The 16,193-nt window shown below is 43.4% G+C and overlaps 1 protein-coding gene and 1 non-coding gene across 4 annotated transcripts in view; one reads left to right on the top strand and one right to left on the bottom strand.

Annotated features, from left to right (window-relative positions):
* LOC107224609 (synaptic vesicular amine transporter) overlaps nucleotides 1-16,193 on the bottom strand; it is a 31,869-nt gene that overhangs the window by 15,241 nt on the left and 435 nt on the right. For 2 of the 3 annotated variants that reach the window (XM_046742936.1, XM_046742937.1), the window contains exons 2-4: nucleotides 5,666-5,794; nucleotides 852-1,052; nucleotides 574-727 (exon numbers count right to left, since the gene is read on the bottom strand). In XM_046742936.1, coding sequence (XP_046598892.1) covers nucleotides 574-727; nucleotides 852-1,052; nucleotides 5,666-5,783 — 473 coding nt within the window. In that variant the 5' untranslated portion in view covers nucleotides 5,784-5,794. Of the gene's footprint in view, nucleotides 1-573; nucleotides 728-851; nucleotides 1,053-5,665; nucleotides 5,799-16,193 lie in introns of all 3 variants that reach the window. The other variant, XM_015664727.2, reaches the window with a different exon arrangement.
* Trnaa-cgc lies at nucleotides 2,154-2,225 on the top strand. The gene has a single exon. It is a non-coding gene; the product is annotated as a tRNA-Ala (tRNA).

The following is a 16,193-nucleotide window of genomic DNA, read 5'->3' as shown; positions in this document are numbered from 1 at the left end:
GGAAAAATAGAAATTGAGAACGTAAAAATATATACATAGAGTTATACCGAAATATTTTCTGGTCTTTCTGTATTTTCCGGATCGTAATTTTGCTCCTTCTGAACTTCCATTGTCGAGCAATAATTTTTTTGGTTTAGCGGATGTTCGAAGTATTAGCGGATCTCAATTTTTCATTTCGGCACTTTCATTTTTCGGTATCTCCACATTCTGTGCTTTGGCCATTCGGAATGCCGACTGTTCTGAAAATACTTTTTCGGATAAAAGAGTGTTCGGTTAAATGAACTTTCGGGAAAACAATTATTCTACTGGGTAATTTATCGAAAATCCCAACTTCGATACGCCGATCATTCGTTGTTTTAAAATTCGTATCTCGAAAACTTCAGGTTTTCGACCAGTTGACTTTCTGGTTTTTCTGGATTTTGACACCCACCCAACAATCCGAACCTGTATTAACAAACACTAACAACGCTAAAGTGGAAATTCTCGGCTATCGTAATGCGAATTACTGCCATTGAAATCTTGCCACCTTGCAGATCTCAGTCATGTTATTAGATCTTTACAATGAACACTAACTTGTGTGTAAGTGGACCGACGATGGGGTTAGCAAGGAGTTGTACGAAAGCCTTAGAGGCGAACATCATCCCAACGGCAACGGTTTCTTCCAGAAGTTCCTTGTGACGCTGTTCGTTCTCTCTGTCCTTGAGTGAGGTCGCGTTAGTCATGTTACCTGCAATTTACAAATCAGAACATATCACAAGCGCATCGTAATCGTTATATTTTTTAAACTGACCACGGTCATGAAAAAGCTCTGATGCAAATGAGCAAACGAAATACAAGCGATTACTACTGACCAATAATATCTGCAGGTGTCGTGCTTGTGACCAGAAACTCTAGGGCGTTGTTCGATCCGTTATTTGGACACTGGCATTTTGGTGCAGGAAACGGGGTTGTTGTCGTTGTCGTTGTCGTGTGCTGTGTTGCTCCTTCAAGATGTTCACTAAGGGTTGCGTTCGGGTGCCGGATGTCGTAGAGGAATTCGGGGATTATGGGTACTGTGAAAGCATACAATGTTAATTTTACTCATCACGAAGATCAATCGATGCAAAGAGAAGAAGGATCATTTTATTTAAATAAGCTAAGAGACTAATTGTAAGGGCTGTTCGGACCCACTGGCGCCTTGGAGGGCCCAAGGGCTTCGGATTTCGATGTCTGGCCAGCAAAAGCAGCTTGAGATTTGAGAAAAATCAGATAACCATGTATCGTCTAAAGAGCCGTTTCTTTATGTTTATATTGCCTCTTCGGCACGATCTCTACGTCGTTTTTGAACCCATGATCTTAAGGAAACATAATTCTAGGTATTAGCGCTCCAATAATCCAATATCGATTCTGGAATACATATGACAGTCGAAGTAGGAAATTACAGAAGAAAAATCGACCTCGACTGGATACACGGGTGAGATTGTACCGCAGACGGAGAATCGATGCAGACTTCGCTCGACAGTTTTCGGGCTCCAAATCACTCTGTTTGTTGCCAAGCTTTACGATAAGATCAAGAAAAGATTCGTTTTTCGCACGGAATAAATCCGACAGTAACAAGCCTGTATCTGGAAATCGATCGGGAATTCGCGTGTGTCGTGTACACACATGTTATACGTCTACCTACATGAGCGTACATTGCGCGGATGCATGTAACATCTGTGATTATTTACACGTGTGTGCCTGGCTTACAGCATATCCCAATACACTTGCCGCGTCTTCTGCATTCTATTTATTACACGGGTCGACCGTGGGAAGCGTATCGAGTTTAGACAAACTGACGTGTTGACGCCTTTCCCTCGGCACGTTGTTTTTACACGTGCCATTTATTCCCCCGTCATTTTTATTACAATAGACTCATCAACGTCGAGTCGAATCCTGTTAGAAAAATCAATTGCCCAATTTCTAAGTAGGTATCAAGTATCTTCACGTCACCCGTGATCATAGTATAATTTTTACTTGTGAACGATTTTTCAGAATTACTTCATTAAGCCAATTGCGTCAAAAGTTGAATCACAGAATGTAAAAATAGAAACAAAGATAAAAAAAGAAACCTTTCACCCACAGTGATTCTCAGCCATGTGTGAAAAGCACGTTTCTTCGCCAGTGATTCTAACGGGGGTGTAACTCAGTGGTAGAGTGTCTGCTTCGCATGCTGAAAGTCCTGGGTTCAAATCCCAGCTCCTCCAATAAGGCATTTTTTTTTAAAAATTTTTTTATTCCCCCACACTTCACATCTAGGCTCAGCAAATACCCATTCACAAGTTTCACCGCGAGCCGCGGCTATCTGCCGATAATTTCATCATCGCTTTCAGGTTATACGTGTTTTGCTGCAGCTGCCCGTCATCGGCGCGGAGTTATAATTACACCGGGCGTGCCGTTTCGTGTCATTCACCTTTGTACACACTTGTAATTAACGATAATTCGTCGGTAAATTTTCAACGGTCAACGTTGACCGAAACCATAGTCGCAGAGTCCGTATTTATCACGCGAGGAAATATCGCCGTCCTTATCTTGTGTAGGTGGGTGGGTGTGAAACCGATACGACTCGTGCCACGAATCAGGAAGGCGAGGCGAGGCGAGGCGAGTTAAACCGCGGGGTCTGGGCTTCGGTGCGTCCCCTTGGCGGCGAAGCAACAAGTGGGAATGAATAAGTGATTAGGGGTATGACCGACCAGACGTGCAGCGATATGTACGTAATGGCAGGTAGACGTTCCACGGTACTTAGTTGGTGCTCGTCCACCCTTCGCAAATCCCCCATGCAGGCAAATGAGGCTCGTAAATATATAATTGCGGGTAACACGCAAGGCTCGAGAAATCCCTGCAAGTCAAACCGATCAGAGTTCAGGGGGTCAGTCGACTGAGCTGCAATCCGCTCGCAATCACGCAGACCTTCGGGAAATGATTGATGAAATGAGCCAATGACGTGTACTTCTGTTTCGATATAAAAAGACGTCGAATTCTCGACAGATCGAAACTGAGATCAGCGGACGAGGAACACTCTAGTTTTCCAAAGCTTCTGCGGAATAGCGACCGTTCGGAGTTTCGAACATTCGGAATGACGAGATTCCGCAAGACCGTAAGTCGAGGACCGTGCGGAAGGTATCTCTTTACGACCCTGACGAGCGAGCTTGGAGATTTCGATCGCCCCGATTTTTACTCGCGCGTACGATTCGTGGCTAGGTGCGTATAAATCAGAGTGGGGGAATAAAAAATCTTCCATAAAACATAGAGCAGCTAGGTCCATTCGCACCGATGCCCCCAGCATCTCTTGGGCAAGACTCCGTGGAGCAGCGGCGTATACAGCGGCACTCCATAAATGCATGACCACTTATCAGGATTGCCATGGCGTGACAGACCGCGGCCCATATGTTTTCTGCCTCGTTTCAGGGAAAAGGGAGCTGGTTCTAGTGCTTATGAATTAAACATACCGGTGAAAAGCTGGGTGCGAGAGGTTAAAAGCTGGCTGGGTAAAAGGAAGTTGACCGAGGGACAAACGAATGACCGCCCCGAGGGGCAATCGAATCTGAGAAACGGCATATTGGATTCATTGCTGAGAAGCGGCCATCCCGTAAATACCGAACCGTGTGCTTACACCTCGGCTGTAAGTGTGGAGTGGAAGTTTTCCCGTAAGAACGTGCGTAAGAAGGGGGAAAAATTGTTGTACTTATCTTCCTCTTTTCTTTCTTTTTTTCTTATTCTCAGCGAGAATCAATACGTTACCTTCAACCTTCTTTCCCTTTCCCTCTCATTACTTCGGCCGGCGCGCATCACCTGCGGCATTTTTATGGTAATTTTATTGTGGCTTTTATGGAAAGTTTTGCTTAGGACTTAAACGTGTCTCGCCTATGGCGCGTGAGCTGAACGAAGAGATTTTTAAAGGGAGCTGCTATTGTTATTCGTTCACTCGTGTATGAATTCTCTCGAGGAACAAACTTTCCTCCGATCCCGTCAGAGCCTCCAGGTATTTTTCATTTACCGAGTCGGTCAACGCGGTCAATTTTGACCCGGCAAGCCCCTGGTTCGGAAATTCAAGATCGCTTCAAAATTTCCTCGAACTTTCGTTAAAGCACCGCAGGAATTCGTAATCGACGTTTCTTCGAGCAGATGCACAATCCCTCCTCGAATAAAGATTCGCAGTTGGTATAAGGCACTCCTTGGGGAATATTCTCCGCCGGAAGAGGATTCCGTCGTAATCCCAATGAATCTCGGTCGGCCGCACGGTTATTAAGAGAGTTTATGGTGGAAGAACCCACGCTACAGCCGGTATACATGTATATACCCATATTGTTCTTGGTAATATTCGTTAATATGATTGCCAATTTTTTCCCTTCCGTTTCCGAGGCTGGTCCGTGTAATTAAATTCGATTTATTTTACATCCGGAACTCTAAACCGTTCTGGGATCATTCGGATTTCGCGATTACTGTTTAAGAAAGTTCCAAATCTTCGCTGAAAATTTTTGGGGACGTCTTCTGGCATACTTGTAGATTAAATTTATTTTCCTAGCTGACTGAATTATAAAAGCAAACGTATTTTCGGGTGACGAAGGTATTAGACACACTGTAGTGCAGTTGAAAATTGATACCGCTGTATCTGTTCTCGGGATACGCAACGTCTCGTTATAATACAAGTTGCGCTGCGCAAGGTGTCAAAAGCGAAGGAAATACGAATACGCGGAACCAGGTCGCAAAATAGAGACAGAGTTTCAGATGTACGTACATTCATTATACGCTCACGCGTTATTTTGAGAACAAAGGGAAATTCCTCCCTCGGTGAATTCTTGACCCAGTATAAGAATATGTCAAGCTGAAAGTCTTACCGCGATTTTCACTACGGTTTTCAGACCCTTTCAATCTGTTTGCAGAGTAGTTCGAAGACTTTGAAATCGACCATTTCACCGACGAGATAAATTTATTGAAAGTTCAGATTATTTTCCACCCCTGAGATCGTAAGACGCGATATCAAAGCGCAAAACTTGTACAGCAAAGCCATTATACTCCAAAACATGATTTTCAAAATTTTCGGGTTTTCGTCGAGCTCGTATACCGAGATTGAAGGGATTTAGTCACGTAGAAGAATCGACTTCGATACATCGCGCGAATTTCGGAAGGTGTAGACAGACTCGTATTACCAGTCGAGACAATAGTCGGCGAAACTTTTAACGAGCAAAACTGTACGAGACGCAGTTGTACGGTTAATTTACCAGAATTAAGTAATCCTCGCCGGAAGTCGTCGGTCTCTTTTGTCAAAGACATCGCGACTCCTCAACTTCCCAGGCACATCGCAGAGGCTGCGGTGCTGATGAAAAAGTCTAAAGGGGCGCAATTAACCTGCAGATCAAGGTGCGATCGCTGCCGTATCCGAGCTAACAATATCCGAGTTCTTCGAGTAGCGAAACGAATTGCAACAAAGTGGAATTGAGACTGAACCGCAATTATTGCGGCGCTGTGCCAGCCGTGTAAGCTAATCGTGCGAATTGCTCTTCACGTTTCAAGTCACGCAGACCTCGGTCAGTTCCAGATCTTAGTTACAGGCGTTAATACCAGAGTAGGTACCGAGTAATGAGATTGGCCAGATTTTCGGGGCGAATAAATCGAAATACGTCAAACTCCGGATGAAGGTACTTGCCTACAGTGGTGAGGAGCATGTTGTCGAGGAGAAGGGCGATGGCGACGATCACCAGGACGAGTCGTCGTGACTCCCTGCATCGTTGTAACCACCCACCCAGCCATCCTCCGCCGCCCATCCTTCTCCCGTCTTCCTGCGTAAAAAGAGAAACGAATTCAATAAAGATAATTAAGTCTTACGCTTAAGAACCCGGAGCTGCATCCGTTCTTTGTTCTCGACCTCTCGACTCGAGAAGAGATTTTTCTGCAACTTTTTCCTCGTAGAATAGTAACAACGTTGTTCGACGTACAAATATTAACAACAATGAAGAAATGCCAAGTTAAAATAAAATCTCATCGTATTTCCAATTGATCACTCATTTTGTACTTTTAGAATTTATCATTGTGTAATGACGAAATTCACGCTCGTTGATTCATTTAACTTGTAAGGTATACTATAAATTTCACTTTACAGAGATCGAATGGGATTAACGTGAATCCTCGTTGCTGAATATGAAAAGTTTTATAACAAAAGCGATCGCCTTTCATTCAATATGTTAGCTGAAACATGCAATGACGCGTATACGAGAAACAAACGGAGTTAGAGATTCGCATTTAAGGGCAAACGATCGGTTGGTACGGTGAAAATTAACTTGATCTAGAATAATTTGAGCACCCCGCAGGGAGTGGTTTTCTATACCTTGCGGTAGATTGGCTGTATTGTGTTGAACGTGGCAGTGGTACACCCTTCGATATTTACCCTTGGTAGACCTTGGAGAGTTTAAAAGAGGAATGGGGCGTCTGGATGAGATTTTAATTAAATTTTTGTTGGCTCGAGTGGTAATTGCTCGAAGCTTTTTTGACGAAAGCGTTCTTGAAAATTGTTCAAAGCCGTTCGTTGCACGGTCGAGGTGCAAATATTTACCGAGTAGTACGTCGCTCGAGTATGGTGTAAAAATACAGTTTTAATTGTGGCAAAGAATCCCGATGCGATCGTGACGACGGAGCGTACTTGTCGTTGTACCGCCTCGTTTCCGCCGAGGCAAAAGGGTGATATTCGAGGGTTGAAGGGATGGTAGAAAGATATCGCGAGAAAAAGAAAACCCCTGAAATACGAATAGTAAAAGATGATGTGACGGGGTACGATTACGTCTTGGCCCACTTCTCCTTCACGGCCAGAAAACTACCCTCTTCATTCCGACCCCGTTGCACGTTTTGAAATAAATTTATACACTTGACGCGCGACATGATTTTTCTATTAGTGAACGTCTATACTGCGGCTGGTGCATTTTTTTTCTTTCTTCAGCGTGTTAATGCCCCCTCTCTCTTTCTCTCTCTCTCTCTCTCTCTCTCTCTCTCGCACACCCACGGATACGTATGTATTCCCGTAACGAGGTTCTCGATGAGTTGGCAGATTGGCGGGTCACTTCATCATCCCAAGTCCGGTGGCTGTCAGTCGCAAGTCGTCGGAAACCTGCGCTCGACCCTCTCTTCAGATCGCCCCCTCCTTCGTATGCACACCCCGTGACCGAGTGTCAAGTCCACTGCCCCCGGCTCATCACCGTCGCGTTGAATCAGTGTTATATGATTATGTACAATCATTAATATCAGAATATACGTACGTATGTATACATACCGCAGTTGAACACTCAACGGGTTTTTACATCAAACTACGATACTTCGTTTTTCGGTTTCGTTCGCTGTTCTCCACTCTCGTAAGGTACCTGTCAAATTTTTTTTATCAACTTTTCCTCGGAAAAAACTTGAGAAACAATAAATTAACAACGAAACGTTCTTCGCAGAGTTGGCTAGACGACATTGCTAAAAAAAATTCTCGTCGAATGTATTTATCCGATCACGCGAGTCACGCTGCTGATCAAGTTTTATTCTAACAATTTTCACACTCGATTGTTAAATCACACATTCGGAACATTATTGACATGTCACACTTCTCTCTGATGCTGTACAAGGCGAACTGTTCCTTTCGTTATACTGTCGTTTCTAGTTCTGCCATTTGTACTGCTGTAATCGGGCGTTACGACATTTATCAGGTTAATTCCACCCACGCGGAAATTCGCAGAAGTTATAAACTGGTCAAGGTTTTGTCACAGCGCCTCTAAAAGTCATCTTAATTCAAGTCGAATTTTTCTGCAATAGCAACGATGAATAAATAATACAACTGTGTCGTATGTATATGTACATGTATACACACTTGAAGTGTTCCTCACATCTTGATACTCGTGTCTTGATTTTTTCATCGGTACAATTCCGACAAAAGCTTGCAGAACGGAGGACAATAAGAGAGCACTTTATAATTACTCCTCGAATGAGATGGCATCTGCAGTGATAAGTGTGGGGTGGAATAAAGGGCCGTTAAGAACGTGATTGTGTGCCAGGAAGCGGGTACTGCAGCACCCTAGGGAACATCCTGGCGAACGGGCTGATTATTATACCCGCAGTGTTCTCGTTCCGAGGCATCAATACGTGTCTCTACCTTACTTTTAATTTTTCTTTTTCTTTTTCCCCCGTTATTGCCGCGAAACGATTTCAGGAGGAACAATCAAAGAAGACACGGTATAAAGTATTGCGAGAATAGAAAGCGCAAACGTGAGTATAATATAAATGTAAGTATGCAAGGAAGAAACGCAACGGCCTGTTGAATTGCACGGAGGAATTATTTATAGCGACAATTTTAGACGGTGCTGTTGGTACATTGTTCCTCAGCTCTCAACTCGTCACGATTCAGGAATAAGAATTAGACGTTACTCTCGAGTAACGAAGCTGCGACGGTGAATATAAAAGAGGAGGGACGATGAAAGCTGTAATTAATACGGTTAATTGTGTTTCGCTAAACGAATGAATGGGGAAACCCGGGTGGCGTGGAAAGGCGCGATAACTTCGTTTTTAAGAAATCCTCCAATCTGCACACTCCTCCTTGCTTCCATTTCCCATCTCGCTTTCTGCACAATCGGACAGGGTGTTACGACACAATGGGAAGGCCTTGGAAAATTTTAGGAAAAAATCGTGGCCGGCAAGCAATCTGGAAGCTTGAACCTTAAATTTATTCCGCAGTCCTGAGTTACGACCCAAGTTGAAAATTTCCAACTTTCAACGGTTAATAGAGCCGCGTTATATCCATTTGCGCCAGATTATTATACGCCTCCGGCAAATAACTCTGTGGCAGGCAGAACTTGACTTACGATTGGATTAACCTTCGGCCATAATAATAATATCATGGTTTTCTCTCCATGGTCGCTATTACATTTATACACGCGGTTCTCGTCGTAATCCGCACTTCGCTACTTACGGGCATCATAACCGCCCGCCATGCAATTTCCACATGTAATTGTGTTTTATTTACATCTGATAATTGATTATTTTCATTTTCTATCAGAACTGAAAAATACCATAGCCAGCAAATCTATAATGTATGCAGTTACTGTTCCGTTTGATTGTGATTCACGCGATGCTACATTTTATTTTATACACTATTTCAATAATAATTTGATGTAGAGGCCTTACTTAAACGCATAAATACAGTTGAAAGTAAAGAATCAAATTTGAAGTGATAGTAATAATCAAAAATTGTAGTACTTACAGCATGAATTAGACTAGATATTTACGATAATTGTACCACATTTTCTGCTGATTCCAACAGTATTTCAGCCGTTATTGTAACGAACGTATCCGTTTTTCCAATAAATTTTCTCGTAACTGAGAAAAATTAAATTTTTCTCGACGTTCCCGTTTTTAAGCAAGGACGAAAAGTGTTTGAAAATATATAACCGCCGGCGGAAAATAAAGCACCCCCTCGAGTACTTGGAAAATTGTTTCCAGTAGCTGTGGTGGGAAGGTACGAACCTCGCCAGCTGGCTTCGGGGACTTTCGTTGGTGGCGGTTTGAGAGTGAAAGAAAGAGAGGAAAGTGCAGGAAGCGGGAATTGTGAATGACGAGAAAATTGCCGCTGAGTGAGGCAATCGCGGCCAATCTGGCTACGCGACAATGTTCAACCGAACCGCGTCCTCACAGCTCTATTTTTAAGACCACATTTAAGACCACTTTATGCCCTAGCCATTTTTCTTCAGCTCCCCGATCTTTTGCCTCCTCTAATGCCTTAACCAAGAAACGTTTCCGGTATTTTTCCCGGCACGTTGCCTCCGCGCCGCAGTCGTCACCGTGTTAGAAAAAAAAAATTCGTTCGTGTTTTACTCGGTTGCAGAAAAAAAAAAAAATAAAATAAAAATCTTCTCAGGACACGTAATCTGAAATCTACAGTGTGTAAGATAAATTCGTGAAGCGAATGGATGGAGAAAACGAATAATCGAATAAACTGGTTTCGGTTTTTTAAAAATCTGTACAAAACGATACAGCTTTTTCTGAAATGTTTGAGATTAATCAAAAAATTCCACTTGTCCTTCGTCTTCTTTGCAAATGATATTATTTTGAAATTTTCAAAATCTTGATTTGCGATTTAACGCCGCAACAGAAATGCAGGTAAGACTTGGGTATAAACTTGAGCTTGTAATCTGTGTTCAGAAGCTTATCGTGGCAAAAGCTTTGCCAAGCTAAGCTGTAGGGCTGTTACTCGTAATACAGATGATTGGGTCGTAAGCCAAGTGAATGGCTAATCAGTCCGGTGCATAAATTCTTAGCGCTCTTGTTTGACTTATCTGACGTTGCGTTGAAGCAGCGCCAAACTTCCGCGAGTGTCAATCGCGAGGGATGCAAACTTGTGTAATGAAACTAATTGACTGCTCGTGACTGAGGCATATTCGTCTGTCAGGATTATCTTCCCTCTGTCCCTTTGTCTGGCTGCAATATCTATATTCGTACACGTAATTAAACTTCATCTCTATGAAGGATGATGCGCAAAATGTTTCACCGTAGCAATTAGTCACAGACTGTTTGACGCTGGTTACGGCGGGCAGTTTTGGAGCCTAAAATTTGTCGGAAAATTCATCGCGCAACCCCTTTTGACTGCATAAAGAGGCGATCTTAAGCATATCCCAGATTCTTTGCGGTCACTTGCAAGTCCTGCACGCAGCGGTTGGAGCTCGGCTGGAAAAGACGGGGTGGATGCGGGCCGAGAGAGAATGCGAGAGGGAGCGAGACGAGAAAGAGGGAGAACCGAAGAGCGCTTAAAGGGCAAACTGTTGCTTCCAGCCTCAACAAGTAGGCCAGAGAGTTCGAGCCCGGGTTTTATTTGCATTCAGAACACGCGAAAACCATATTCCGATCGTACCTTTGACCGATCGAGTGACCAACGAAGTGCTTTTACCCTCATCCTCGAACTCGTTCTTCCCCGATTCAGCACCCTTGCCGACTTTCGCCAATATATAATGCCGGATTTCGGTGTTTCCTGTCATTTTGCGATTAAAAAGAAAATCCATGAAAACTATTTTCCTTCCATCCGTTGTACCGATATTAAACGTCGTCAAGGGCGCGGCGTTTCTTCCGAGGTGAAGATACAGCGTCTAATTCGCTTTGGGAAGCAGCCCAGCCCGCGAAGCGTAATGGCGATGCAGCAGCTACTGAGAGGGTTTGTAACGAAGTTAGTTGCATTTAACTCGCTAGTCACACTAGCTGTCACGTTTCTCTCTCTTTCTCCATCCCCTTCGCCTACCTCTCTACACGGGTATCAATGTACGCGCGAATCTACACCGACAAAGCACTCGCAGGCTCGTCTACACTTTGTCGCGCAATATTGCACCCTAAACGAATTACGTCGGCAATTACCTTATACCGAGGAGGCAACACTCAGCCTGCAGAAACCGGGTGTGGGAGAACCTTACGGATATTGTTCTCAGTACTACCTTCCACCCTCGTGTATGTATATACATGTATATTTATCGACGCCCTTTCCGCCCATCCTAGAGCCTCGGAAATGTGTTCAACTCGGATACTTTTTGCCGAAGAAACGCGTCAGGGTGAGAAAAAACGTAGGACCAAAACGGACCACTGAATGTTCGACGAAAGTATTTTCTGCTTCTCAATTTTTTCCACAACGAACGTGGGATATAAAAATCTGAAAATTTACCGATGTACTCCCCGCACATATCGTATTACGTGAACTTGATTGATCTCCTGTCACAGAGTTGACAATATTGGCTCTGGGCCACGCTGCGAAATTGACCAACGTGAGTTGACTTTGATAATTTGGAAAAAATGAAAATTCAGCTGCGTTGTTATCGTCGTGTAGTGAGGAACTTGAATTCTTTGCAGATTGACTAAAAATTGACTTTTCTCGGGAAATAATAAAAATGTAAATGTAAACCCGTACGTTTTTTTATCTGCCATGTATGTTCAATTGAACTTGACTCGGACTGGTTCTTCGAAAGTGACAAAAAAGAATTGTAAAAACGGTATATTTCGATTTGATTTTCACACTGAATACACAAACGATTTAATGAGCTACTAATTTGTCAACTACCGGAATTTGACGAGTGAAAAATAATCGGAAATTTTGCAACGTATAATCTACCGGTATACAGAAATTAAGCCTCTTGAAATCCAAGGCCAAAGAACACCAAGAAGTTCAATATTACATAATAATCCTTGTCTCAAAGTACAGAATGTCTCACACATTTTTGCCAAATACATTTTGTACCTGGATTTCCATGGTTGTGACAGATGTTTCGATCTCAGCCTCCATGATCCGTGTAACAGGATAAAGTTGATCTACCTCGATGCGTTCGTCAGGTCTTGCACAGGATCGTTATATGTTCGGATTTATGCACAATAATCACCGCACCCACTTTTAAAACGGACAATAAAATTTCACTCCAACTTCAAATGTCCTCGCGGGCGTACCTATTATTTAAGCTAGTTCAGTTTAAAAAAAAACTTATCGATTCGACGCCCAGACTACATAAACGAGAGCTCACGATCAGTCCGATCGTACGCAAATGAATTTATAGTTACTTAACGGCTTCCGCAGTCGCTATTATTGCACGTAGGTTTCTCTTTTACACCCCAACCAGTTTCTCACCCGAATAAACTGTCCGTACCTAAGTAGAGCTTCAGAAAGCGTGCAGAGAACGATTTGGTTCGCGCGCGTCGTCTCTGTATAATTCAACCCTGCAGCGTTGCATCTTTTTTTTCCCCGAGAAATTTGACTTCAGAGAAAACTGGTTCTCAGTTACCGTTGACGGGGATCCGGTAACCGTGTTATCGCCGGTAATTACACCGTAGCGAGTCACTTGGCGGGGGTTAGGGAAGGAGGCCTACCCGCCTCTTGGTCGCGGGACGGAGGTAAAGTACACGATGGGGTTATGCAGATTGCTTCGTAACTCTGTTACCGATCACCCCATTAAACTCACCACCCAGCCTAGGTGCACAGAGTTGGAAGCACAGCTATGGAGGAACGGCGAAAGAGAAGCAGCTCGTTGGACGTGGTCTGGTCGCGAACGGATGGTGCCAAGCGTCCGATTCGAAATTGGAAACAGCGACAACAGGGGTCGGAACGAATCGGCGAATTCGTCAGCGAGTGGAGTTTGTAACGACAGTGATACGAGTCGCAGATCGTCCCGACGATACGCTTCGCCAAGTTAATACCGCGGCGGGGTGAAACGAGGGGTTCTTTGAAATCTCAAAGCCAGAGCTGAGCTCAAAGCCTCGAAGCCTTTTCTCTCTTCTACCCTATCGTCTGGTAAAGTTTGCTCCTCCTCGTCTCTGCTGACTATGACACAAGGAAATGAGGGTTATCCACCCAGATCACGCCTCGGCCAACTCGGACCAGATATACGGGCTGCTCACCCTCGAGGCGGCCAACTGACAACGAGTTCTGCAACGACTCTGCGAATGGACTTCGGCGTAAGATCGCTTTTGAACAAGAGCCTGCAGAGCTGCCCGTGCAGCTGTCACTTGCTCCGAACACGCACACCAAGACAATGCTGATTACGTATCAAAAAGAGCCTGCGGAATGACGGTAAACGACGAATCTGTCGTGGCTTTGAATAGCTTTGAGATCGCACCAACCGACTTCGATGCTTGATCAATTTCGGCTTTGGCGGAACCGCTTATTCGTACTTTGATTCAATCGGCCGGTTGCTTCGAGCTTTGAAGATTATAGGAGAATGACGAACCGAGTGACCATCTTGCAATTTTACCACTGACACGTGCGTCTGCATACGTTTCGGTATATTATAGATAGACGATACACTGAGGAAAGCGTGCACGCGCACCGATGCAGGTGCGAAGAAGCAAGATCGATATTCAATTTAGGGTGCCAGCCCTGTTTTTGTAGCAGTGTCTCGAGGTCCACGGACCTCTTTATCTAACCGACCAGCTGTAGTCAATGTACCGACATAATCCTCGGCGCGTTGACACGGGGATGAAAATGGCGAAGGTTACGCCGATCCGAGACTTTTGACTTCGGGTTGATCGTAAGATTCACTGAAATTTAACAAAATGCCTTACAATAGTGTTTTCGCATTTCAAAGGCCACAATAATTTTGAAATAATCGTCAGATATCGCAGTGATTGCGATGTTCTTTTAAAAAGAAATTCACTTCACTTTATTCCGGCGCTAATATGGTATGAATACAGTTTATTTTCGAATGATTTCACGCGGAAAGTTTCGCAGGCGCCATTCGGAGTAGGCGGACGTAATCTTATGTAAAGCTCATGGTAGTGTAAATTTAAAAACTGATTTGCTGTGCTAGTAACGAATTTGATTCGCATCCGCCTTTAAACGAATAATGCGGAATTGAAAGAGAGAGAGAGAGAGAGAGAATCTCCAGGCACCAAGAGTTGTTGAAGAATGTTCACCCGCTGTGCTAAATCCGTGAATTGATCCTGATTCAAAAGCTTATTAAAGTTTGCACGCCGTATGAGTCTGATCGGAAATAAATTCCCGTTGGAATTCACACTGAACTAGACTAGGTTTAAGTTAACGATTTGATGGGTGGTAAACACGCGACTAATTATTATTAATCACTTGTGGCATGTCAAACGATCAAAGATTCCGTATTTGATCGTTTTCTTTCGTCAGTCCAGCTCGGCGTTCGAATTGAAACTGATTCTCGGATCTTCTACTTGCTATACGATGGCTGTTCGAAAATTGCTTTCAACTTTACGTCGGCCGCGCTTCAGCGTTTCCTGGTAGACTAATCTTGTGTTTATCAAGAGTACTTAAGACACGGCGCCTAATACTCTGAGTCCAATATTAATCCTAGAACGGTATCGTGATTTTTTTTTCACTATTTCGGTGATAGGGGGTGCAAATACGCCCCAATCTTGTAAATTCCATCGTATCATTAAGGGTTCTATGGGGTCTCACTTTCTTCGTTTTCTAACAAAGAATCACGTGGGTCAAACAGTTTTTCATTCAAGTTCCGAAAATGTGATAAACCAATTAGTAACCGAAACACGACAACGTAAGCTGTTTTCTTGCGGCGAAAAATTTACTTTCACGCGGGGTGTTTTTTCACCCCTCGTTACCGTTCTAGGATTAATGTCTTACAATTCTGGTTCACAACAGGCTAAACTTAGCCAAAATGCGTCTAAATGGCCGGACCATCTAGATTATAAATTTTGATTTTAAAATTCTTACGGAATATTGCGTCCTGCGCAAGGTTGTCTGTATTATTTTCTACCTTCCACTGTGTTTTCTAAAAACGAGCGGCGGCATTCCGTTAGGTTAGACAACCGCTTTTCCATGGCCGCTGTAAGCGCGTCAGCTGTAGCGTCGGACTGCCGAAGTTATTGTTCGTGTGCAATTTTCCTACGTAATCCTAGATCGTAGTATACGCTCGTAGGAAGTTACGAAAGTACCACGATTCGTGTTCGTGCGTCGCGCATTTCCTATCACAGTAATCGGATAAAAAATTAACACAAAACGCATTTTATTTCTACAATGAATCAACATTTTAAAATTCTACCATTGTAATATCTCATTTATATAACATACCCTTAATACGCAAGTTTGACTATTTGAAAACGAATGAAACAACCTGGCGGCGTATCCGTTATAGATTTGCGCCGAAAAATTGCTGGGGAAGACACGAAAAAAATATACGACAATATTTCCGGAAAATTACACGACTTTGTTGTTTTCGACAACCGCTGCGCAACTACGATTATTATTTATTTACAACGGGATAAACTCAGCAGCTAACTAGAGGCGTACCTTCCGTCTTGATCGTATCACGTGCAGGGCCCCCAGAAACTATTACACTTTTACACAAATTGCTCCCTTTTTTCGATTCGATTTTTAATTTCCCATAAAATTTTATTCGCCTTACGAGGCACAATATTTACGATTAGAATTTGCAATTTTTGCGATAATGCGACTCAAAAAGCATGCAGCTACACATATCCGTTACAAGTGTGGTTTCACAGTAAAAATTAATTCAATACAAATCCTCCTCGGTGATAAAAATAATTTGCTGGTCGAGAACGTTTTCGTGTGTGCATATAAACAACCGCAAAAAAATTTCCTTCAACAGCGGACAACTTTGCAAGATTAATGAACAGTTTCGCTAAACTGTAAGATCCACTTGACTATACTTGCAGAATCCTTGCAGTTACTGCAGCAAAATTACTCGCAG

Source organism: Neodiprion lecontei, chromosome 6 (assembly GCF_021901455.1).
Source record: "Neodiprion lecontei isolate iyNeoLeco1 chromosome 6, iyNeoLeco1.1, whole genome shotgun sequence".
Lineage (NCBI taxonomy): Eukaryota > Metazoa > Arthropoda > Insecta > Hymenoptera > Diprionidae > Neodiprion > Neodiprion lecontei.
The sequence above is the reverse complement of the archived record's forward strand: the minus strand, read 5'-3'. Positions and strand labels throughout refer to the sequence as shown.